This window comes from Mycteria americana, chromosome 7 (assembly GCF_035582795.1).
Source record: "Mycteria americana isolate JAX WOST 10 ecotype Jacksonville Zoo and Gardens chromosome 7, USCA_MyAme_1.0, whole genome shotgun sequence".
Taxonomy (NCBI): Eukaryota; Metazoa; Chordata; class Aves; order Ciconiiformes; family Ciconiidae; genus Mycteria; species Mycteria americana.
Genome location: NC_134371.1, coordinates 18,392,964 through 18,419,372, shown reverse-complemented (window position 1 = coordinate 18,419,372; position 26,409 = coordinate 18,392,964). Strand labels below are relative to the sequence as shown.

Genomic DNA, 26,409 nt, shown 5'->3' with positions numbered 1-26,409 from the left:
GTGCCCATGCCTCTGGTCTCGTCACTGGGCACCACTGAAAAGAGCTTGGCTCCAACCTCTATGCACCCTCCCTTCAGGTATTTATATACATTGGTAAGTTGCCTCCTGAGCCTTCTCTTCTCCAGACTACAGTCCCGGCTCTCTCAGCCTCTCCTCATGTGAGAGATGTTCCAGCCCCTTCATTATCTTAATGGACCTTGGCTGGACTCTCTCCAGTATGTCTGTGTCTCTCTTTCACTAGGGAGCCCCATAACTGGACCCAGTACTCCAGGAGTGGCCTCACCAGGGCTGAGCGGAGGGGAAGGGTCACCTCTCTCCACCTGCTGTCAACACTCCTACCCATGCAGCCCAGGATACCGTCAGCCTTCCTTGTGGCAAAGGCCCATTGCTGGCTCATGGTCAGCTTGCTCCCCACCAGCACCCCCAGGTCCCTTTCTGCAGAGCTGCCGTCCAGCCGGTCGGCCCCAGCCTGCACTGGTGCAGGGGCCGTTCCCCCCCGCGATTAACTCCTCCAGCCCGTTGAGGTCCCCCTGCATGGCAGCAGAGCCCTCTGCCGTACCACACGCAGCCTGGGCATTTCAAGCGCACGCTTCCCGTAACGCTGTAAACTCTCTGCTCCTGCTACCCGGGTTCAGTCCGGCGCTCGTCTCCTGCGCTCCCCTCCCCCCCTCAGGCGCCGGCGCCGAGCGGTCCCCCGCACCGCCGCCCCCCCGCGCAGTGCCACCGTGTGAAGTGTAAACTAGGCAAGCCAGAGAGCGGCGGCCCTCGGCAGCGCGGGGGGGCCCGGCCGGGCCCGCTCCGCCGGGCTGCAGCGACGGCGGCCCCGCCCGCGCGCGCCTTTGTTACGCGGGGGCATCGTGCGGCGGGGCCAGGCGGGAGCAATCGCGCGCCGAGCAAGCCCACGCGAAGCACGTGGCGGGCCCCGCGGGGGGCGGGAGGGCCCCGGGCAGCCCCGGGAGCCTGTGCAGGAGCCGCCTCAGCAGGACGTGCGGCGGCGTCGCAACCCTGCCCTACCGAGGCCTCTCCTCTTCCACGTGTTGCAGTTGTAAATATTGTCATTCACGCCGACATGCCTAAATTAAACAGACAAGTAGCTCCGCCGGTCCCAGAGGGCAGTACGGCCAAGGTAGCGGCACCTGGAAATTGAGGGAGTTGAAAAGGATTCTGCTCAGGCCAGAGTCTCAAGGCAAGAAACGTCAGTATCCCGTGGGAGCAAAGCAAAGACGCAAGACCCCACAGCAGTCAACCCCGTTTGGTGTTAAGGACGGGGCGCCTCGCCAGAGCAGGAGCCGTAGCGACCGGCAGCGGGACGGTCCCGTTCGCCCCCTTGGTGGGTGGGCAGCAGGGCGGGCAACAACGGCTCCTCTGCCCCGGCCCACCACACCTCAGCCTCTTCTGCAGAACTGCATGGATCAAGCAGAAATCTTTTAAATCTGCAGTTGCTTTCACATTTGGAGTTCTCTGCGTATCTTGTTTTGTTCAAAGGAATCTTCAGGACATGCTGTCCCTGTACCTGTCACTGCAGAAGGTAACAACTCATTTAGGGTGTGTTGAATTAGAGTGCTCACCTGATGGCACCACATCGCACTGAATTTACAGCTGAGAAGCAGCAGCTTCTTTGACGGTTAAAATGATTTTGCAAGTAATACCTGGTTGCAAACCTTGATTTTATTACAGGGCTTCATACCTAGGCAACTCCAACGCTCAGCAGATCAGGTAGCCTTGGGACTACTCCTTATAGAATCATAGAATCGTTAAGGTTGGAAAAGATCTTTAAGATCAAGTCCAACCATAATACTTAATAATTTTAACAGAATGGGCCAACTCCACAAATCCTGCCACTTACACCAGGATTTTGCCTAAATAATGGAGTACCTTAGTTGTTGTCAATTAACTTTATTAGGCACTAAAGTTCTGCCTACACCCAGGAGTGTGTCAGTCTTGTTAGCATGGAGCATACCAGGAATTTCTCCCAACAGGCACAATGCGTGATAAAACACTAGAAGAATACGTAACATACATACAGATGTATCCCCAAGGCTAACAGCAGCAACAATCATCTCTGTTCTCCAAAACATGACAGAAAGCATCCATTTTGCATTCAGTAACCCAAGAGTATTCATTCACTAAAGAATTGAGAACCAGGGCCAATTTCTTCTGTCTGGGAGAATTAAAATGCAGGTCTCCTACAGGAATAATTTTAATCACTAGTCTGCCAGGTACTTTCAGATAAGGAAGTGAAGCACAGCCAGCCCAGCTTGCCATAGCTGAACAATTTTGACTGTAACAATAAGAATATACTATGTCAAAGACTGAGTGAAAACGTGAGTGAAAATGACTTTCAGAAAGGAGATATCCAGACTGTGCTTTGTGGACTACTTAAAATACTGTACCCAATGACTGTCCTTGCAACAAGTGGTCCCTGGCATTACCCTGGCCATTAGTCAAGAGCCATCCGCATGTGGCATTCCCTCTCAGATCCAATGAGTATTCATGTCAAGCAGAGGAAACAAGCTCCAAATGGTGATCATTTAGCCAAAAGATCCTGTTGCCTGTGAGTTAAAGGCAACAAACGTACGAAAGTAAATTTTCTGTTGAACAGGAGTTGTTCACTAAACAAAGTGAACAACATTCTGAGTTAATGCTCTGCTGAGCACTGTCATGTTTCTTCCAGGCACACCTAGAAAGAAAAATCCAGTTTCCTTCAGAATTAGGCAGTAAATCTTTTTATGAGGATTACAAACATGGATGTATGTGCTTTGATTCTGCAATTATCACAGTTAAAACATCAAATTCCTTAGTAAATCTGTATTGCATTTAGATACACTGGGTACTAGAAATGCTTCTTTTTCCAGACATCATCTATACAAGGAATAAAAAAAAAAATATTCTGAAAGTATTCTTAAAAGCCTGAATCTAAAAAAGCTACAGCAAGAAGATCACAATATTCACTAACAAGCACAGAAAACAAGCAAGTAATAAGAAAACTGAACCCTCAAATAAACCAAACAACCTGTCAGCCTATTTAGGAACAGTAATTCAGACTTAAAAAATCAGCAGAAGTGACACATCAGTACTTTAAGACTTACAGATTAGATTGCAACACCTAAGCAGTCTGTGAGCATTAACTTCTGTAGCAAAATAAACCTGGAAAATATCCAGAGGTTGTATATGGACACTACAGGTCATGGTGGGAAAGATAAATGAAGCCTGATCAAACACACACTGGAACAGCAGCAACAGAGTAACTGCTTCAGATGGTTCAGGGGAAAAACTCAGGGAGAAAAGATTTTGAAAGTTAAGCCTGTAAACAGAAAAAAAGCAGAGAAAGTAATTTTAGAGCGCAAGGGTCAAGTGATTAGCTATTTTGATTATGCATTTTTAGTGTGAAATAGCCAGAAAATTTCCCCTGCATAACTATATCTAGTGGTGCTAATGCTACAGAATGAGACTGCAGCTATATGAGTACAGAAAGAGCAACAGCTGATTTGGTAAGTGTTTCAAGACATTCTCCTGCAGTTTGAAACAGCATCCCCAAAGATCCAGGCTGCAGTCTACTGTTATTAGGCAACGTGGCAGAGCAGTGGATTTACCTAGAAGAGTCCAGCATTTTTCAAAATTAAACCCAGTAAAACCAGAATTACACAATAGACTTCATAGTATAATAAAAGATCACAGTTCATTAAAAAAAAGGAAGACAAAATTTGCAAGGAATTTTCTATGTGCTCATGGCTCAGCACTGGAATCTGAAGTGTTCCTTTAATGCAATACTGGTACTAAATTAGTATGTTTGTGCTAGAGGCAAATAACAAATAAACACACACCACAAATAATTAGCTTTTTGGAAAGAAAAAAAAATTAAATGCAACTTTTCTAAAAAAAATTTCTAGCACTTGAAACCTGACGCTTTCAAGAAGATCCTTATTTGAGCAAATGGCCTCTCTCTTTTGCCCTTGAATGTATCATAAATCCATCATGCTTCAGTCTAAGAACACTGTGAAGGCACATTATGAAGGGGCTCAGATATGTAGCAATAAATTGCCCTTATTTTAACTATAGCAAATGAGTTAAATAATGGATAAAACAATAAAAACTGTATTCATTAGGAAGTTCACAAAGCCCTTTTAAGAGACAGTGGATCTGAATGCCTGTTTGGAGTTTCTTCCCCCCTCCTTAATTTCCAGAGTTCAACAGTGGACATCCCAGAAGACGTAAGTAAAGGCTACTTCAGATTGAAAGAGACAGCTTAGATACTGGCATGCAAGTTTTTCCAGCTTTTATGGAATATTTGATTCTCGAAGAAGAAGAATAAGCCAACGTGAACAAGATATTCTATCTCAACAGAGATGTCAGTGATTTTTAGTTACACCTCAAGGTTAAAAAAAAAAACCAAACCAACTTTAGAGCATAACATTTTAGAAAATATAGAAGAATGGAGGTAAATAATACATTCATCATCCCAGAAGCATAATCTAATAAAGAGTGGAATAAGGATCACTGAGATATTACTACTAACAGTAATGTCCTATACTTTATAAAGTATTCAATTCACAAATATTCTCTGCACAAATCAATTGCTTGTCTCACAGAAATGATTTTAAAATGTTGCACTTATTTTAGTCTTTTTCCCTAGTATCATGACACAATAATAACAAAATAATGAAACATAAAGGGCAATTATCTCAGTGTGCAATAAATTAATTCTCAAAGGCCTAAAACCAGTCTGTAGTGTTCTGCACAGTTTAGAAAACTAGGAAGATACTGTATCTCTAGCCATTTTCTGTTTAGACGCTTTCATTTTTTCAGACTGTGAAGTCTGATGCACCTAAACTGTTGTGATGAGCCAAAAATCATTCTTCCAGCTAGTACTTGCATTTGTTTATTGCAGTGGATAACAGCAAACCAGTATTTAGTTAGAAAGGTTTATTGAAGTGTTTCCTGAATTGTAAATCCTCAAGTTTTCTAATATTGATAAGGGGTTGCAGTTTTATTTTACTGGAATCTTATAGCTGTTCTGAGTGCCAACACACTGTTTTAGAGTCAAAAGTGATTAATCTAGAAATGCTAAGATGAAACAGGATAGGACAAAATATAATTATTATTGTAAATTGTCCAGAATGCTTATAAAAGTACCATAAGATATCACTGACCATGAAGTCATGCTTAACCTTCTCTCCTATTTGGACTCAACAGAGTCTGGGAACTTTAAGGGTGGGGTGGAAATCAGGAAATTCAGCACATTATTCACCACCAAGGAAAGAAAAAAAAGGGGCTTATTTTATCCTCTAATTATTTTTACTACACTCTCCTTTCCCCTCTGAAAACCTGAAGATCTTCCAATCTTTGTTACCGAGGCTTGCATGTCAGTAATAAAACATCTACCAGTGGGGATGTGTGAAATATATTTTGAACATCTAAATTCTGAGTTTCCCAAAACTGAACCAACCATATGCAGTGAAATCAGCAATACTAATTTAGTAAACATAAGAGAAAATAAGTTGTAATGTATGCTTCTTTTCTATGTATACAAATAGAATTCTCTTACCTTTTGTTGGACTCTGGTTCTGATCTATAAATCCTTTCAAGTCTCCATTTGTGGAAGTCACACCAACCTGAACAAAACATTTTTGAAGTCTTAAAATATGATAAACCTTTCTATGTTTTCTACTATGCAACTAACAGTATTACGAAAGTAATCTGTTCAGCATTTCTGAAACATCATAATCCTACGGATAGTAGAGTCTAACAAGAGCATGAGATTCAAAGCAAAGGATCCAAGACATTTACTGTGTATATATGAAGACAAACTCTAATTTTAACTAAGTTCTTACCTAAAAAAAACCCCTAAATATTCTGATACTGTACTATACATGACCCAGGCAGCACATTCTGGCTATTACGGTGTAAGTCACTGTCCCTTCCAAGTCAAACAGAGCAGCTGCCACCAATAACACAGCAGAAATCTGCCTGATACCCAGTATTCTCAGTACTAAGCTGCACAGCCTACAGGTCTGAGGAGATGTGACTATTGATGCATTTTACATACATTCCCTAGTCTTCAGAGATAAACTGATTTACCCTGAGGGTAAATTACCAGAGACACAGAGAACTTAAATCATATACAGAATGGTGCATCTCAGATTTTGGCATGTACACAAAGCATAGAAAGGTGGAGTTTGTATAGAAAAATGCAAGGTCGTTGTTGCTGGATGAGGGAGGGAAGACATGGAAAGTCCCTCAGATCCCAGCTAACAAGGGATGGGCCCAACAACAGCAAGTAATGGTAAGGCATTCTGCAGTTTCAGAGCATTATGCTTGCACCACCGTAGTAACCTCTCTTCAACAAAGCATTTTGTTTTCCTTCCAAGATGGAAGCTGTGATAAGCACTGAGGGACTGAGCTCTGTTGGAGCAGTAGGCAACTAAACTAAATACTATAAAATCTCTTTTTAAAATATTACAAAATTTGAGTACTTCTGTAAGTAATTGCGACAAAGAGTTCAGGTATCCCAGTTAAGAAAAACCAATCATACAATCAAGGATCAAATATTTGCTTTATTTTACAGTTGTATGTAGCAATAATGGAACATATGCTAGGGCTGCTCGTAGAATTTTAACCATTCAAAATTAGAGAATCATTTAATTTCAGGCAAATTAAATAGTAGTAACATGACACTAAAATAAACTACACAAGAACAAAACATCCCTACTACAAGCATTCAATCGCTCAGTTCCGCTAGAGAACTTGTATTCGGCAAGTAATTTTTGAAGGGGAAAATCTGCACACAGCGTTGTGACAGACTCTTTTGAAACTACTTCTGTTAAGGTTTTTTCACCATCAGGAGCAACATACAAACATTAACTGTTGCTGCACTACCCTGATGGTAAAATACTGCCTAAATGAGCTAAGTTACGTGCTTCTGTAAACAAGCCCTTAGAGATTCTCAATATAGTTCATCAATTTATCTCAAACGTTGTCTGTATCAGACTTGCTCTTTCCTGTCACACCCAACTAGATGGTCATATACTATTTCCAACGGGCAACCAAGTGCTTTGGTTGTTGCAGACTATGGAATCACCAGAAGTTGCTTTTGAAACAGAGCAAGTCTGTCTCATTTTTTCCTCTCCGTTTTCCCTTTTGTCTCCCACCAGGTGGCAGCAGTGCAGAGGCAATGCAGCAGGGCTGGGGAGGACGTGAACAGGAACGCCTGGATTTGAGCAGGGGAAAAGAGGAGGAAGACATGAAAACAAACGCAAAACGTCTCCTGTCACGTTTTGGTAGCAGGTCCATATGGAAAACAGCAGCATTCTAGTATTCTTCCCCCCGGGTGCTTGGGCGCAAAGGAAAGCTCATGTGGTAAGAGGTCACTGTGATTTCTTACACTGAAAACGTATTCTTGAGGAGATCTTTAAAATAGAGGTTGGAAAGGTTAGTAAATTGCATAGCACATAGCATTGAAAGGGCATTACAACTGCAAAGCCAAGATGAAGAGCCAGCACTCTTGGATCATACTACTGCTGCCTTTGCACAGTATATAACAGTATCAGCTTCTCCCTAGGACCCCTGCCTCTGCAAGAAATAGAAGAACACAAATAGGAGAAAATTTTAATTTAGAGAAGGAACAGGGAAGCCACAGGGATAAATATCAGGTGTTAGATATAAGGGCCATAACTTGTTCCAAGAGAAAGAATAAGAATTACAATTCCCATGAACATCTTCAAAGACAGCACTGCAATTTATTCACAATTGAACCTTCAGCTCTAGATTTACAACTGTACATTTCCCTATTGACTTATATCGGTGCTTCAATTAAACACTGAAGGTGATATACATATGCACTGTCAGCCCAAGATGACTCTCCAGCCCTTATGAAAATTCAAACATTTACATTTAATTCTGTGAAAGATTTATATTATTTAACTGATTCAATATTTAAGGAAATGAAACAAAGTACTTGAGTTCTTTTTTGTGTGTATCTTGTACTTCAGTGATCCAAATGATACAAAATTACAGCAGAATTTTAGTTTGCGTAGAAATATGTATTTTCATGATAATGGTCCTAGTAACACATTTATAAAGAGCATCCAATGAACACAAGCACTTCTCAATTTTATAATCTTTGTATCTAAGTTTAGAAGAGCTTGAAAACAAACTTGAATTTCATGAGAACTTAAATGAGAAGCATGGCAAATCTAAAGGAATTGGTTTCTCTTACAGAAGAATTATCGTAACTAAGCCCTCAGAAGAAGCAAAGTATGATGCAGTATTACAATACTGCAGCAGAACAAGAACTTTATAGTATTCCATTTCGATGTCAGAGGTCCCAGGCCATGTTGTTATCTGGAGACCATACCACGCACTGCTTTTGGGAATCTTGTCATTTAACCAGTCCTAAACTGAAACCAAGCAAACAATCCAATGCTTATATAGGTATAATTTATTACTTTTTGTACAGCTTGCGTGGTGTTTCTGCTTTATAACACTGCCCCAGAGTGTCTGGATTACTGGGTATGGCAGGAGCTGGACTCCTGCTTCTGTCCATCTGCAGGAAGATGAATCCAGCCATGAAGTAAGATGAAGCAAGCACTTGGCAGGCCTTTGCATCCTATTAAATATTTTCATCAAGTTTTTTTCCCCTTTCCTAGTAGGTGACTAAGAAGTTTCCAAAGGGGGTGAGGGGAAAGAAAAAAAGAATCACAACCAGAGCCTTGGATGGGCAAACTGTCACGAGCTGCTCTTGTAGCTTATCAGCCTTCTCCACTGCTTGACATAGTGTTTAGGCAGCAAGTCTCTGCCTGCAATCCTTCCCTTTCCTTAGAGAAATTAACTTTCCCATTAACCCGAGAAGTTTTTGTTCTCTCTGCCCTAGAATTAATCCAGATTATAGCATGTAGAAGTTGTAAATGGGTAGTGAATCCATTAACTGGTTTCTTATACCTGTAAGCCCTAACAGACTAATCTGTAGACATACTGCAGTAGTATCACTTACAGAAACAACTCAGGTAGGACCTAAAAAGGGCTCTCTCCTCATAAGCTAAAAGCAACCTGCATGGACTATCAGTGCAGAACAGGTAGTGTCCTTTACGTTGTTTTTGAAGTTTCCTGTGTAAGACAGGTGTTAAGGCTTGTTTAAGGCCCTCTTGACCAACTTAGCAGTTAAACTAACTCATTTTCTTCCATATTGACATGTGAAAGGAGAACTATTACAGCCATTTAACTGACCTCATCTATGACAAGACAACCATCCTCTGAGAAGCAGTGACAAATAACTTTACAAGCACATGTATAGAAATTCAGATCAGACAATCAAAACTAACAGTCTTATTCAAATAATCTGTTTGAGTCATATTATTTATTTTGTCCTAAAAATAAGTCTACCATGAGTATTTGCTCATTTTTTCCCCATTTCTCAATACTGTTTTGGTGCCTTCTTACCTGAAGGACAGATGGGAATGGAAGTACAAAACAGGCAAGAAAAATGCATTTTATGATATAAGCAAAGAATGAAATAACCCATCATGACAGGGCAATTTAAATTACATGTACAATGTGTATGGTAAGCATGTAAACGTCTCATCTGCAAAAGAATCCATAACTTTTATTCAACATTTTATTATTCATAGCTGTTTTAGTTGGATTTGTTTTCTAAGGAAGGTCAAATTACACATAAGCAATGTTCCACAAGCAGTTACTAGAAAGTGTCCTACATTTAGAGAAAGTGAGCAGTGAGCCCAATCTTGATAATTCCCCCATCACGTACTCAAAAAGTTAGCATGGAAAAACAGTGATGGGGAATGTTATTCATCTTACATACACATTCAATCCGTGGAAACATTTTGCCATGTGCTTGAAGCGCAAGCTTCCATGGAGACAAGGTTGCTCAACACAGCTTATGCATGTGAGATGCAAAGACATTTTAGCCTAAGCTCACTGCACTTTGTTCTTGCAATGCATTAGGAGCACAAACATCCCTAGAATAGTGTGTCCCAGTTGAGGCACAGTGATTTCAGAACATAGAGGTGACAGCTTCCTAATGTGTACATGTTTGATGAAAGGTATGTGCCCTTTAAGACTTTCCCGGAAGATGTCCAAATTCCAGTACTTTAATGTTCCCTTTCCTTGATGCTTCAACAGAAAGAAAAAAAGAAGATGGAAATACTTCTGCAGAACAGCTCTCTCCCTCAACTCACTCTGCAGATCATTAAAATATTTCAGACAGTATAACAGACAAACACTAACCTTACATTTGAAACAGGTTTCAGGCTGCAGAAACCCATGGACATATGCTAAACCCTGGAATTCTGCAAATTCAGAAGCATTCTTGGGCCTTCTAACAGCAATAGAAAACACTAGGGCTGACGCTATTGGCCTGAGTGTGCAGTTCTGAGTAACTAAGGTTGGGAAATCCTGAAGAAGTGCTACAAATAAGGACAGAAAGCATATGACCACCCTTGTTTTTACACTGTTATTTATTGCAAATCCTTTGAACAGGTATACTTAACAAACATGGAAACTGAATTCTACTTTCATCTGCTCCATAGTAACTGATTTTTTTAAAATAAACCCATAAACATTAGGCAAATAACTAGATTTGCATAGTTTAATATGCAAATTTTCAAAGCATACATACCAATAAAATATTTATTCTGTAAAATAACGATAGCCTTGCATTTAAGTAAACAACAAAACCATATTTCTATATTCAGCACAGGAGCAGGTTGCCCAGACTGAATGTCATATGTGTGTTCTCAGAGGTCTTCAAAATCCAAAGCCCTGAGCAGCCCTGAACAATGCACCAAGCAACTGGGTTCTGAATTCAAGTGTCAAAGAGCTTTACGCACAGCACCAGAGTATATGGCCTCCTAAGATCTCTTCCAACCTATGTCACTCTATGACTCTATCACACAACAATCCATGGATTTTATTGGCATTGGTATTTATCCTTTGACTGCGTTGAACAAAAGGTCAAAACCACAAATGATTTGGACTTCTGCAGCTGTTCCACATACATCAGTATAATTACCTATTTATACTACAGTTGAATATGGCCTATGAAATAAGTAAGTCAAAAAGCTTTGCATATACACATCAATTTATTTTCTGGCTTGGTCAGCTTGAATCAGTCAGACATAAGGCATCCGAAAGCCTTACCTGGAACTACACACCAATGAAACTATTCATAAAGCCAACAGAAAAGAAATTTCTGAGACTTGAGAATTAATTTAACCAAACTATGCCCTTGGCATCAATCTGACCAAATATGCACAAAAGCTTCTGCAGTTACTGAACAGAGAGCCATCCTAGGGTTACCTGCACTTTTATTGTGGGGTACTTCTTTAGTCATGTTGGTTCCTAAAGCTGTTCACATTCAATTAGACTGCAGGATGCCCTATCAAAGGCAGTCAACAAGTAAACTGCCAGGGGCCCAAAGTCATACTCAACTCACTGCCCACCAAGCTTAATCAGAACTGTTCTCTATGCAAATTGTGTACCTCAGGAAGCACAGCTAATTAGGCAGAAAATTAAAGTCAGGATGTTAGACATTTCATAAGCTTCCTCAGAACTTGGGATAGGGGAGTCAAATATAGAGCCTCTAGACACCACACTACAGGCTTGTTAATGCAGCAGACAAAGAAACAGGAAGGCCCTCAGTCTTCTAGAAACCAAGAGTGTACCAACATTAGTAAAGAAATACGCCGTCTTTCTGTTCTTTCTTGAGTTCCGAGACTCAGACTCAGTAGAAGGGTTTTACTCTAGTGCAAAGGTGAGATGCTTCAACAAAATGAGAAGCTCTCTGCTAAGTTTGGAGAAATGTTAGAGGAATCATAGAATATCTCAAGTTGGAAGGGACCCATAAGGATCAATAAGGAAACAGCATAAAGCATTGCCCCAGTTATCAACCTGACCTATAGCCGAGTAAAATCCACATCATTAAAGAGCTTCCAACCCATTTAAATTTATCAAAATACTGCAGAAGACGATGGGGTACACATTTGTGGTATACAAAAACCAGACATTTTTGAATTTGAAGGTCTGTTCTGAAGGACCTTCAAATTCTGAAAGCCAGAAGTGACTGGCAGCATGCCAATATAAAAAGTAATACATATTGTAGAATTATACTTACATTTTTTGCCGTCATGTCAGACAGTATTGCTTTATATTCTGTAAAACCATAAGATATCCCTTTTCATCTTCACAGAATCTTTAAAATGAACATCCTGTAAGAAAGTGAATAAAATACCTTAGTTAAAATATATTTTCAGTTACCTCTCTAGCTGAAACCCTGCATGTCCAGAGGACAGATTTGTTTTAACTTTTTGATAAACTCAGTCACCACAATGGTCAGGTTCTGCACGGATACTAGAAATGTACATTGCTTGGAATAGGCAGAGATGTAATCTTATATATAAAGACCCGACTTACATAGAGGCCTAACTATATTAATGTGTTAGCAAAGCATGTCATACCATTACTAAAGTCCTGTAATTAAAACCATGCAATCATTTGCATCTAATGCATATTGACTTTAAAAACTGGAAGTGAATTAATTCTCTCCATCATGTCTTTAGCCTCCAGCAACAGAGAAAGCTTCTAATTCCATCACTGCAGACATACAAAGATCTTGATAAAAAGTAGGAAATACTATGAAATGTATATACACAGCAAACATTAAGTATTTTTAGGAAACATCCAAGAAAAAACATTCCAGTTCAAACTCATCTTTTTAATATTTTAAGGCTTTTTTATTAACCCTATGTAATTAGAATTATAATTTTAGAATTCCATGAAAAGACAAACATTTTGGTATACTGAAAAATACTTAAAGTGACTTCTTTTTTTAAATCAAAGCTTCCAGAAGTCTTACAGAAAACAGAAGAAAACAAGTTACAAATCAATGCTGGCAGCACAAACCATTTTAAAGACAGAATTAACTTGACAAAGTGTTTAAGTACTTCAAAAGTACTTTGTAAGTACTACTTGCTGTTAAAAAATGGACTACAAAAGACATCCGAATTGCACTTGGATATGTAAGAGAGGGAGAACTGCTCACACTTTCAAGTGTGGAATCAATTCAGAAAAATCTTTTGGAAGGTGCCTAAACTAGTTACCAAATATGAGTCACGACCATTTACAGCAGAACTCACCAGCTACAAAAGCAGGGTGCAATTCATGCTATTTCCTCTGTACTTTAACCTACACAAAGTTTGAGAACGGCCAGTGTCTTCAGCTCCCATCTAGAAAAGTGCCAAAAATTGTTTCAGTAGTGTGCACAGCTAATGGGGAACTCTACCATCACTGCATTAGTGGTTTTGGACAATCCAGAATAATTTTAAATTCTAGGATGTTTCTATAGATTTCTTGGTTAATTCAGATATCACATCAATTAAACTGTTATTAGAGTTAGTGAAAAAATATTTTATTCAACTTAGAGGTGTTCTCCATTTCCTGTTGAATGAGTTATACTTATCTTCCTTAGTGCCTCAATTTATTGCAGCCATAATTAAGCAGTTACTCCAGCATGTGAACACCACACAATTCTGTCAACTAAGACATTCTCCCATGAAAACTTGTAAGTTTTAGTTTCACAACATAACATCCAAGAAAATAAGAAGCATTTTTCTTTGCCTTCAGAGAGGACACTACAGAGAGATATCTATTCACACCCTGGGGAAAGGGCCTACTGGATCTGCGTAGCAATCCTGAAACCTGAAGAAGAGCCACAGAAAAGCCATAAAGCTACAGTGGTCATGGCGAAGAGCAAATCCTGAATCCTTGCATTGCATCTGAAAATTATGATCTGTGTGCCTTTTCTTCCTCTTCCTTCCACACAAATTCTCCACATACATCATCTGGAGCTCTGGCCAAAATTCATGATGCAGTTTGACCTCCCTCTCTTGCTTTAAGAGGCTTTACAAGTAATTTACTCAAGTAAAACATAGTTAAGAACACATTTGCTAAGCAGTTTTAACCCATTACAGATAACTAGTTTAATCTTTGGCAAGTTATTTGCTGTCAAGCTTAGTGATCCAGAAGGTATTGTCCATAAACTATTACAGTCCTTTGCCACAATGCTCTTCAGCCAGTACGAACAGTTGGTATTCTTCCAGCTTTATGAACGCATTTTGTCAAGCTCGAGAAGCCAGACTTTGTGACCCCACCATCTGCCATGACCTCTTGTCAGGTTCAGACAAAAGAACCTACACAGATGGCCTCAAAATGGAGATTCTCTTCATTCCCAATTGCTCTTTGACAGCTTGCACCACACAGAGAAACATAAAACTCAACCTTTTTGTTCTTTAGCTGGTTTCTACTGAAATGAAGCTGCATAAAGACAGGTTTAGAGCCCAAAGCACATGAGACACAAAGATTGCTTTATTCAACTAAGGTGGTCCCTTCATAATCTAAGCCTTGGTTTATAATCCACTCCCATAATTTTGCCTTTTGGTCAAATATTGTACAGTACAGTGAGCCAACCAAACTGTCTGACTGTAAACTTTGTGTTGTAGTTTCTTCTAGAACATATGTTGCCTAATTATTTATGCCAATGACATTAAAAAGCCAGTTTGGGCGTTAAATTTACAAAAGCCCAGATAATCAAGTTCTAGTTACAACAAAACAGTACAAGAGTGTTTATCTGTACCTATTCTCATTACAAGTTAAAAGCCAAATCTATTCTGAAGTTTCAGTGATATTGAAGCTGAATCCCAGTACAAGAAACAATGCAAACCAGAAAACAGTTATCTGCAAAAAAATATTATATTCCTGCATAGGTTTATTTTCTATGGTCCAAAGTCTTATTTTTAAGTTATCCCTTTAAGATACGCATACTGGCTAAAACCTAATAGTAGAAAAGAATAAAGCCCTGTACCATAACAGTCTATTTTCTGCCCCTGAAAATTAAGCTTTACCAAACTTATGCTGGTTTTCTTTAGCTTTCTCAAATTCTTACCAGTACTTCACATATCACACCTTCACGTAGACCAGCACCACACAAAGATTCTCCCCAGTCCCAGAGGCCAATTCCACTTCACAACAGAAAGTGTCATTTATGTAAGTATTACATCAGTATTAAACATCTACAAATTAAGACACCTATTGGACAGTTACCTAAATTGTTATGATGAAAAGTCTTCATGGAACACAGAAAAAACTGTAAAGATATTTTAGTATACTAGAATGATTTTTATCATCACCAAGGAGCATTTTTTTATTTACTTGATTGAGAGTATTGCAAAGTGAAAATTATTCCAAGTAACTGGGTCAGCTAAGAGGAAAGAGTGTCATCAGTTTCAAGAAAAAGAAACCTGTATAATGCCAGCCTTTCCACTAGAAATTAGTTTATGTTCTTCACACCTCTCTCCATAGTACTAACTTTCAAGCTACAGTACTACAAGGCTGATTTCAGAAGACAACAGTAACAAAAAGATTCCTTATTAATCAGTACAAGCTCAGTTTTAAACCACTAATTTATGCACAGCATCTACATAGATTAGACCACCTGTTACACATATGTTGCTTCATTGTGTCTCAGTTTTCAGACCAGTAAAATTTCAAAGTTACATAGTACTTATCAGAAATCCACCTGCTCCCAGGAAGTGTTTCCCCATCTTGTTCCTATAAAACATTTCCATATCCAACTCCTTTCTGAAGCAACTGAGATAAAAAAGGACCAATTTTAGTGAAAATATCTGTATGTACTAGTCAGATTAATTTCTTGGTACCCCAAGAAACAGAAATACAACTTTGTTATCAAATTTCTGAAATTTAAATTACAGATTTTGCATCTCTATAAGAAGAATCCGTTGATTTGTCAACTTTTTTTCCTGAGTCCTCTTCAGATGACTTAGTCCCAGTTTTATCCTTTATTTATGTATACAACAAATAAACTTGGCCTACAAATTGCAAAAGACAAGAATACCCATGTCCATCTGACACCCAGCTTCTCACTTAATGAAGAACTTCAAAAAGCCGACCAAGGGGTGTATTCAACAAGTTGCGTGCACAGAATGGGAAATAAATCACCATCTTCGGTTATCACACAGTAATCTTTATTTTGAAAATAATATTAGGAAATATCTCTTAGGAAACATTTGAAAGGAACTGCCACCACGATGTGCATGATGAAGGTCTTACAGGTACTACAATTTATTTTTCCAGCTTTTACTGTGAGCAACTGTATGCTTTCAAAAAAGCCCTAGCAGGTAACAGACAAGGTGATCAGAGAGACTGAACAAAGAAATCTAAGTGGCTTGACTGCTAAATGATATTAGGAGTTTTTAACAAAATAAAATAACTCGAGAGGAGTAGTGAGTTTAAAGGCTTCATTGTTTAATCATTTTTACGTGACTTAAAAGACTGCAACCTATGAATCCAAAGTACAGAAGTTTTCACTACTACATGACACAAAAATTAAAGGAGCATGGCTGCTTTAAACCAAGGTGCAAATGGAAGATATAACTACCTAAACCTAATTTAAAAGTGAAGATCTCATCTTGTAGTTTGGGGGAACCAGCTGACACACAAGAAATCAGAAGGAACAAAACCAAATAAGTACCTACAATTGACCAGGTTCTCCTAAGCTGCTGTGATTGAGCAAAATGCCAATGTATCATCAGAACAAATTAACCAACACCTCCTGACAACAGCAGTAATTATGACTCAAGTTGACACAGTACAAAGAACCTGGAAAACCAGACAAGGCCTACATGCAAGTTCAATTAGTGTAAACTGTAGCACTTAAGCTATATAATGAACAACCAACATTTTGTGGGGCTTGCTAAAAGCATGTCACAGAAAATGTCCCTTTAAGAACCTCATGCAGCATATATTGAGGCAACAAATGAATCAGATCCCTTTCAATACTCTAAGACGTGATCCCAAACGCTACATCCCCATTACTCCCACTACTTGCTATATTTACTCTCACTACTGTACATATTATAACATGACTAGCAAAAGCACTGTTGAAGGAGGCTACTGAATATCTTGAATCCCAGGGATGAAAACAGGTCTGAGTGGATGTACAAGTAACAACACACAACACAGGAATAAAATCCAAAGCTGTAATCAAACTCTCCCCTAGATGAAAGTGCCCAAAGTCTCCATGCGCTCAATTGCACTGCTGAGCCTCAAGTTCTGCTGCTTGTCCAGTCCTGACAGTGCTGAGACCCAAATCCCATCAACCTGGAACTAGATACTTCTTCCCTCAAGGGACTCAGTTTCTTAGGCATGCTCTTAGACATGCCCAATGTCATGCAAGTACTAGCGGTAAACTATATGTCTAAGAATAGGAGCAGCACTCATGGCTTATTTCAAAATCAATGAGGTGAAGCATGTCCCTTATTGCTCAAATAAGGAGGACATTACATTAAACATGTGGAATAATTCCCAAGTACTTGAACCTTGGAAGGCTCTTGTAATTCCCCAAACCAGCTTACTGTCATTCAAGATAAAGTACATAAGGCTTGACATCAGAACAGCGGATAACATTCATGCAGCACTTTAAAAAGTAAGATGATCTAAAATTCTGCCTGACTTTTTATAGACAACGTACTTTTACCAGCACAGATATGCACAGATACGTTTGGAATTAACAGAAATTTAGCTGCAGTTCTTTTAAGTAGACAATCTATTCTATAGCTCATCTTTTGTTCTCTAATTAGGTTTCTAGCCCAGGGTTTTTTCCATAGCTGACTACTATACAGGCCACAACATTTGGGAGTCTACTGCTTCAGTGAAAGAGGCAGGTATGACTTCCTTTTAGAGTAAAGAGCGCACTGTATTTTCACAAACATATTTTTGCCTTAAGAAAATTCATTTTAACAACAGATTGACATTTGAAAAAAATTTAGTGATCTATACGATTGACACTAAAATATCTTGGTAAGACAGTCTTTGTGCATTGCCAATTGTGCGTTAGCTCCTCTTGCCATTAAGCTCAGCTGAAAAGAGCATCTTTTTGACTACCGAGACTTCAAACAAGCTTCTTGCTACCACCAGCTCATATATTGTATGATACACCAGAGAATGCTCTAGATATTAATCTGGTCTTGTAAGGAGTTTTAGTTTTGAGATTTTAAAATTTCCAGAGTTATCACTACATTGACAAATACATGGAACAGTTTAACCATCCTGTTCAGATACACTTTTGTCTACACCCTGCAGCTGGAAGGATCTTAACATCCAATGAACTGAAGATAATTTTACATTTGCATTTAATTAAAGATCGCCAAGTTATATAGGGATAAAGAACTTGATGATGGAGAGAGACTTAGTAACTATTTCCTGCATTTTCCTTATAATTTGCTAGAAGCTGTGTTCTAGTTTAAAGTCATTATTAACTCTACTCTTGCATGGCTTGAAGATTATGACAGTATTCACTGAAGGGTAAAGATTACAAAAAATTTCATACTTCTTTATTTATAATTCAGTACAAAGGCAAAAAGGGATTTTTCTAGTGATGCACAAGCTCTCAAATACTGATTACAGCACACAAAATTACCTAAAGGGTACAATTCCATGAAACAAGTTGTACTGATCTAAGATCCTACCCCTACTATCATTGCTAAAAGGGATCTTCCACTTCTCCTTACTTCTTCCACTTTCCATGCCTTCCCCATGCTACATGCTCTCAACAACTCCCATTTCTACCTGAGGCCCTCAGTGAGCCAATTTAGTTCAAATACTGTCAGAATAGCAACAACGGGGCTGACAGGGGGAAGAAGAAAGTTTTCCGTATGCTGCAACCCACTGACAGCTCAGACGACCATCTAGGCCTGTGCACAGGACAGGCCTAACCCTTCAGATCTAGCAAGCTGTTTGATCAGTTCAGTCTGCTTTGCAGAACCACATCATGACTCTGTTTCTGAAAAAAAAAAAAAAAAAAAAGCATTTATGATCTCCTGAAAATTTACTTATGGCTTAAAATGTGACATAAGGTTGGATATGGTTTGTTTGTATGAAGACTACTCCATGCTTTTGAAGAGTTCACTGGAGCATGTGCATGCTTCAAAAATCCATTAGGAAGAAGTGGGATGTTTTGTCTTCAGATCATAGCTTTCCCAGTTTCTTATACAGCAAGAAGCGGGATGAATAATTTGCTTCTGACAGACAGCAGAAGCCTGCTGTTATACAGAATCAATACACAGCTTGAAATTTTATCAGTTGTATGTATGAAGTTACTGATTTTTAAAAATTGTTTAAATGTATTTGCAATTCTAAGCTGAATTTTAAATAAGCTGAAGCTTATGACAATTGGATTGCAGATTTAAGAGAACAGAAATATATTTCTCAAGTTTCTCAAGTCTCAAGGTCAAGTTCATAATGAAAGGAAAAGTTACCTAACTCCTTCCTTACAATAAATGGAGAGCCCATGCACATGAAGGTTCTTGATTTCACTCTGGGGACATAAGCTCACTTTCACTTGCAGTTCCTAATCTCATTCCTAATTATTGGTCATGTTACCACCATAATTTCTATTACAGGTCAATTACAGTTATTCTGGTAATTACAACTATTGCTCATATGGGAAAGGTTTAATACTTGGATGGCTGTTACGGTTCACAAGTGACATTTAATACATTAATGCATTGGCATTCACAAGCCTTAATGAGCAAATAGTGATACATTTGCTTTAAGACTTTAATTCCCACAAATATCATTATAATAGCTGCTACCAAGTTGAAGAATTCATCTTGTACAACTTCACTAAAAGTTCATAGCCTTAAAGACAGTGTATACCTGTAGCAGCCTGCCAATTTCATTCTGAACATATTACCCTATTTTTCTTGATTTTTTCCACTTACATCTTGGGCTGAAATTCCCAATAACAAAACAGTGAATGAAAATGGTCACTTACTCACACAGAACACATCTGCTAACACCTACCATGGGGAAATGGATTATGAGTTCCTATCAAAGCAACCTTTCCATGCACCCTGCGAGATGATATACTCACCCAACAGAGTTTAGTAAGGGACCTGTTGAACAAAAGAACTAAAGAGGTTCTAAGACAGAACTGAATCATTTGCTATTCCCACCCAAACTGAGACAAACCTGGCAGCAACAGGAACCTGATGAAACAGGAGAAACCTGACTTGCCAAACAGAGGAGCATGCCCTAACTTCCACAGGAAAAAAACAAATTAAGCTGCAAGACCAGAATTGCATTCACAAATGGACTTTGGTCTATAGAAGTTAAAAAAAAGTTCATGTTCGGGACACAGGCAGTCCATTCACTGTTAGGAAAGAATCAGCTATCTAGGAATAGGAGAAGCATAATCTCAACTACCATCACTGCTTCCTCTTACCACTGTTTGTGTAAAACCTGATGGTCAGGGCATGTCTCACTGATTGAAATAATGTAAAACCAGTCAAAAGAAAAGGAACACCATCTTTATAAAATGGATTATTTCTAGAAGATATGTTAACCAACAGCATGTTTAGAAGTTTTTCACAAAACTTGGCTGTTCATGTCCGTCAAATTTCCTAAGGACTGTAAACCAGGAAGATTACAGTGCCATGACAATTCTGGATAGTGCCTTCAAAGATACCTCTAAAGTAGCCCCCCTGCAATTCATCCTTAAGTGACTTGGGAAGTTAACAATATCAAGTTGCTTCTACCTATCTTTTAAACGTTATCACCAAGTCAGAAATAATGAACTTGTGCCAACACCTGAATTGCTGTAGTTCACAACCAAGCATACTAACAAAAACAAACACTAATCTTTTTCCAGCTTAGTTTCAGTCTCTATCATGACAGCCAATACTAAAAGTGAGCTGGCTAAAGCATTATTTTATCACCAAGTTAGTGCTGCAAAAATCTAAAAATTTCTATACGTTTCAGTAAAGATAAATATTCTCAAAAGTGGCTTCAGTAGGCTGCGGATTTTGCAAACTGTTCTGAAAGGCAAAGAGTTTCTTCAACAGTACTAAGTGAATAGCTACATCTAGGACAAGTTATTTCCAAATGTCATCCCTTTTCATTTAATTACTATTCTGTATTTCACTAGAAATATGATATTCTAGAAAGCTGTGCTTTTGTTACAGATTCTACTAATGCATATATTAGTATACACATTATTAGCATATATTATAATATATAGTAATCTTGCAAACTGAACTATCATAGGCATGCAGTTTGATTTGATTAGACTGATTTTTATGCTATTGATATTGTAAAGTGTAAAAGTAAACTTCAACAGTCTGTAAAGACCTTTATTGGAAACTATCACTGCACGCAGGAAATCAGACAAAGTAGCAAAAAAAGTTCCTGTAATGAAACTATAAGAGTAAGATCACTTACTACTGCCTCACCTTTTTGCAAAAAAGCTGTAGTCTACAAATCAAATAACGGGTGGAAAAAAAAGAATTAATTTCATTCTAATACTGGCTGTTACAAAAAACACATGAAGAATCAAACCAGGAAGTTGTTATAAAACTGTCACTCCCTACCACACCTGCACCTTTTTACAATATTTCTTAGCATATACCTAGTTTTTCAGATCCTGCAACAGGTATTTATACTATCAGCTTTGACATAGTATGTGTACTATTACTACACCAAGACATTTGGATTGTTTTCCACTGAACACTTAAAATTTTATGATAAACCTGTCTGATTCCAGTGGCTTCTTGGCTTTACACACAAGAACTCCACAAGTGTATTTCCTTGTACCGGACTAGACAGTTTATTTTCCCTATTTTAAGATTCACTGTTGATTCATTAGTAGTTGTGTCCTGTGAATGTAATCGGAAAGGTAGAGGACACATTCTTAATCATTACACCAAAAAGTATGTAGAAAAAGCAAACAATTTAAGAAATTGTTGCTTATTAAAGACAACCCTAAGAATACTATTTTAAGGTAGCATATCAGAAGAAATGCAATTCCAAGAACTGATTTAGACTAGCTATAACTAAAGAACTCATTCTGCTCCACATTAGGACACAGAAGTTTAAATATTACTATCAACACAGTATGGGCTGCAGCTTCCCTCCCCTAACCATATCAGGTCGCTATTCTTCTATTGCTTTTAGAGATTTGCACTAAACTTTCCTATAGGCACAGTGAAGAGGTCTGCACACTTCAACCGAATAACATTATAAATTCTTGAAGGGGATGGAAAGTTGGAATTTTGGTTCCTATTTTTTCGCTAAACCTATAACAACACTTTTAGCCAAACCCACTGAAAGATCTTCACTGTGAGGGTGCTCACAAGTGTCCAGGAAGTATGTCCAGATGCACAAGAGGCCCCTACAGTAGTGTCCAACATACAAGAGCAGATGAAGATAAAGCATTTTCCTGTAGTATTTAAATCCCTTGCAAGATAGCAGTGTGCCTTTTGCCCAGCTGAATCGTTTGGCCTAATCCCTTTACACTGGATAGCTGCTGTCAAGATGCTGTACTGAAAACTGTACCTTATCACTTTGTAAAGCGAGGTTGCCAGTCAGAACCCTCTGCAGCAATAAAGAGCACTCCTATCAGCAGTGTGTGTTTCCTGTAAAGTTAATTACATCAATATAGGACAAGTCAAATGGTTTCTTTTTGTTGTGTTACAATAGTGATTTCTGTACAAAAAGGAAGTGGTTAAAAGAAAGCCCAATAATTTGACAGTGACATAAGATCACTCTTAAATTCACCCATGAGACAATCTTGCTAATATTTAAAAATTTTCATTTTTTTCCTTAGTATAGAACTAAATCATTTGACCTATTACTCTTTCCCCTTCTAGAGGCACTGGACTCACTTCACAACAAGAAAGTTTTCAAAGGAGAAGAATTTGTCCTTTTTTTCCCTCTTATGACCACCTCTCCTGTCAAGTCTGCTCTTCTATAATGCAAACTTCTCTTTACTCTTTCACGTTTCTTCAAAGTGCTGTAGTTAGCACCCTATATGCTATTTTGAACAGAAGTTCCTGAAATTCAGTACTTCACTATGTACAAAACATCTTTGAGTACACACAACATTGGCACAAATATGGGCTGTGAAATACAGTCCTGCATTTGTTCTCTAGCACTGGTAATCTGCCATGAGTCTTTGCCCCATGTATACGAATCATCCATTTTTTTGTGTAAGACAGGATATAATATAACCAAATGAACTAAAGTTAATTTGGGAAGAGTAAAGAAATTGACAAAATTTTATTAACTTATCTTTTAATAGCATTAATTTATACTGGCATAAAATTATTTTTTTACTCAAAGATTATATCAAGTTGCAATTAGTTACAACATCACACAACCTCCAATGTTTTGCTGTTTTCTGTCAGCATAATTAAGCTACATCAATGATAGCAGTTGAAAAAAAAAATCTATCAGCTGTGAAAAGTATTAATGAAGAGTCATGAAAATAATTGATTTCCAAATTATGAAAACTGACCAAGTAATAATTTTTTAAAAATTTTTACACAGTATGTTAAATTATATCGACTTAAACTATTCACTTTCTCTGTCAATTGAAAAATTGTCCCTCTATAGAGGAAGTCCCTTCTACAGAGGAAAACAGCACAAGCTCTGATCTATGGCTCAGCATCACCCCTTTACTCAATGAGGGAGCACACTCTCAGCTGCGGTTTTCTTCCACATTTCAAGGAAGTTTGCTTATTCCGTATTTTCCTCCTATTGTTTGTATTCTCAGTCCCGAAAGACGGTATTTATGTTCGGATTCACCTCTGCCGTTAAACCCTTTGCGGCTGAAAGTCAGGGAAGGCCTGTAACTCAGAGGGCGCAGGAAGAGGCATTCAATTAAGTTTTGTTGTTGTTGCTGTCGGACTAACCCTCCCCCGATAAAACCCGTGAGTCAGAACCACCACGCTATGAAGTTCAAGCTATACTTCGCACGGCCACGAGCTCGCCGGTCCCTTTCTGAACTGTAACTCCCCAAGGCCGGGGCCGGTCACGCCCCCAGCCCCCTGCGGCAGCCAGCCAGGGCCACCCGGCTCGCCCCGCGGCCGCGCACACACGCCGCGGCGGCGGCGGCGCCGGCCCAGGCCCGCCGCTCTCGGCGCGCTCCCCACAATGGAGGAGCGGGTGACCCGGCAGCGCGCAGGGCGGCTGTCACCCGCCAGCCGGGCACGCCGCCGCCCCGCGGCCGCCCGCAGGTGTCAGGCACCGGCTCGCCCCCGTCCCGGGGCGCGGGAGGCGCTCGCCGCCGCCTCCCCCGCCCGCCCCGCGTGCGCCACGGTGAGGGCGGGGGACGGCGACGGGACCGAGCCGCCAGACGGCGCGGAGGGGCGGCGGTCGTTAAACGCCGCGGGGCGCGGGGCGGGGGAAGCGGCGCCCCGGCCCGCCGGGAAGAAAGGCGCTGTCCCTCCCTCACGGCCCCGCGCCTCCTCCCCCCACCCCCGGCTCCCCGCTCACCCGCAGGCCCGGCAGCGACGAGGGAAGAAGAGGGAAGGCGGTAGCGCGGGCCGGGCCTAGACAGCGGCGCTGAGGCGACGAGACGGCGACGGTCCCTTACCAGCCGCCGCGGCAGGCAGCCAGCCGCTCCGCCCGGCCCCGCGCGCCGACGACGCCTCTCGGCCGGGCCGGCGCCGCGCACCCGCCGCTCGCGAGGAGGCCCTGGAGACGGGAGCCCACCAGGGCCAGTCCGCGAGCCCCGGCGCGTGGCGGCGCGAGCGCTCGCAGCGCCCCCAGCTCGGCCGCCGCCGCCCCCCCCCCCCCCCCGCGCCCGGCCCCACTCGCCGCCTCGCTCCGCCGCCGCGCCGTGCTCTGCCCGGGTCCTTCTCCCCCGCACAAGCTTGGCGGCGTCTAGCAGCCGGGCGCGCCCATTGGCCGCCGCACCGCGTGAGGTCAGGCGCCCTCCCCGCGCTATTGGCTCGATCCCGTGTGTGTACACACGCCACCCGCCAATCCACGGGGCGACGGTGAGGGGGGCGGGGCGGAAGGGCGTGGCCGGCCGAGACCCGGGGCCGCCGCCTCCCCTTCACGGCCCCAGGGCGGCGGGCGGCGCGCTGCGGCTGCCGTCAGCCGGGCGGGCGGAGGGGGCGAAGGGCCGCGGCGGCCGCCCGGTGCGGGCTGGGAGCAGGGGCCGGCCCCTGTGCGCGGGTTCGCGCTCGCTGACAGCTACAGCCGGCTCTACCTGCCCTCACCGGCGCCCAGGTGCAGGCGCTGCGCTCCTGAGGCGGGGCGCTGCAGGTCGGTATAAAGTATGTATATTTGTATTTATAGACATCGAACGGCGCCGCAGTGTCTGCAGACACAGGCCGTGCCGGGTTCTGTTCCGCTTATCTGAGAGGAGCTGGCGGGGTTGAGTCCCAGGGATGCAAAGTTCAGCCCCGCCACCCGCCGCGGGTTTCGCCGCCTCAGGTGAACGAACATCCCTCCCCTGGCGCAGGACCCCGGCTGCAGAAGCAAGCTGCGGGGCAGGGGCCTGGCGGCGGCGACGACCGGGACAGCATTCGGCAAGCCTCGGACCTTGCTTCCTTTTTTAACGTGCCCTGCAACAGCTCCGTAACTTCCTTCCTGGGAAACAAAGGATCTCTTGGCAAACAAAGAGATGATGTTACTGGTGAGCAGTTACCGCGTACTGCACGCTGCTCCCCAGCGCTCCCTCGCATCTCCGCCTCGCCGCGGAGTAACTTAGGAACAGCCGCTCCTCGGAGGAGCGGGGGGGACTGGATGCAGCCCCAAGAAACTCATTCCTAGCTGTAGTTGTAGGGCCCAGTCTTAAAGCTTTAAGAAGTATTTGCTTTCAACGTTTCCTTATTTTCTTTAAAAATGTATTTCAACAAAGCAGGATTAAGTGTTCTTATAGAGAGAATATGAATAGAAAACACTCCTGGGAGTAAAAAAATAAAATCGGCACTAGTTCCATTCAATGCAACGTTTGTTAAAGTCTTTCTCTTTTAGAGAGGAGTACCATCCAAGGCATGCAGTAGCCCATTTCTCAAATTTCTGTAACACAAATTCACCTTAATGCCACTGAGCAAGCTGAGCAAAACAAGGTTTATGGGGATGCAGAAACACTATTTATATGTTTTAGAAACCTCTAGACCATACACAGAGTAGACCAAACATGTTAAACTTGTTTCTCTTGTGTTACAGACATTAAATGCTCTAGAAAGACATACTTGATCCTACCCCCTTTACTAAGAAGGGAAGAAACTTCAAAAAACAGGTGTTTAACCTGTAAAATAGAGTTCTTAAATGAAGGACTAAGGAAAACATTAGCAAGAACTGTATGTTTACTTCAGTGGGATAGTTCACAACTGAAAATCTAGCATGTGCCCAGGAATTTGCTGACTTTGTGGGTTTAGTTTCTTTTCATCCTCTATAAAATACTTTCATCACATGCAACAAGACCTTTATCAATATTTGCAGTGTTATGCAAGATACCTTCATGAAAGCATTAAAAAAAAAAAGGGCAAACTATTGTGTAGTCTCTTGGAGACCCCTCTAACAGGTACAATC

The 26,409-nt window shown here is 41.0% G+C and overlaps 1 protein-coding gene across 6 annotated transcripts in view; it reads right to left on the bottom strand.

The window, feature by feature from the left end:
• Positions 1 to 24,655, bottom strand: part of TFDP2 (transcription factor Dp-2) — a 64,518-nt gene extending 39,863 nt beyond the window's left edge. For 2 of the 6 annotated variants that reach the window (XM_075507245.1, XM_075507248.1), the window contains exons 1-3: positions 24,358 to 24,655; positions 12,125 to 12,218; positions 5,546 to 5,612 (exon numbers count right to left, since the gene is read on the bottom strand). In XM_075507245.1, coding sequence (XP_075363360.1) covers positions 5,546 to 5,612; positions 12,125 to 12,139 — 82 coding nt within the window. In that variant the 5' untranslated portion in view covers positions 12,140 to 12,218; positions 24,358 to 24,655. Of the gene's footprint in view, positions 1 to 559; positions 820 to 5,545; positions 5,613 to 12,124; positions 12,219 to 13,145; positions 13,236 to 24,357 lie in introns of those variants that run through there. The other 4 variants (XM_075507246.1, XM_075507247.1, XM_075507249.1 and 1 more) reach the window with 4 other exon arrangements.
• Between the last annotated feature and the right edge of the window lie 1,754 nt (positions 24,656 to 26,409).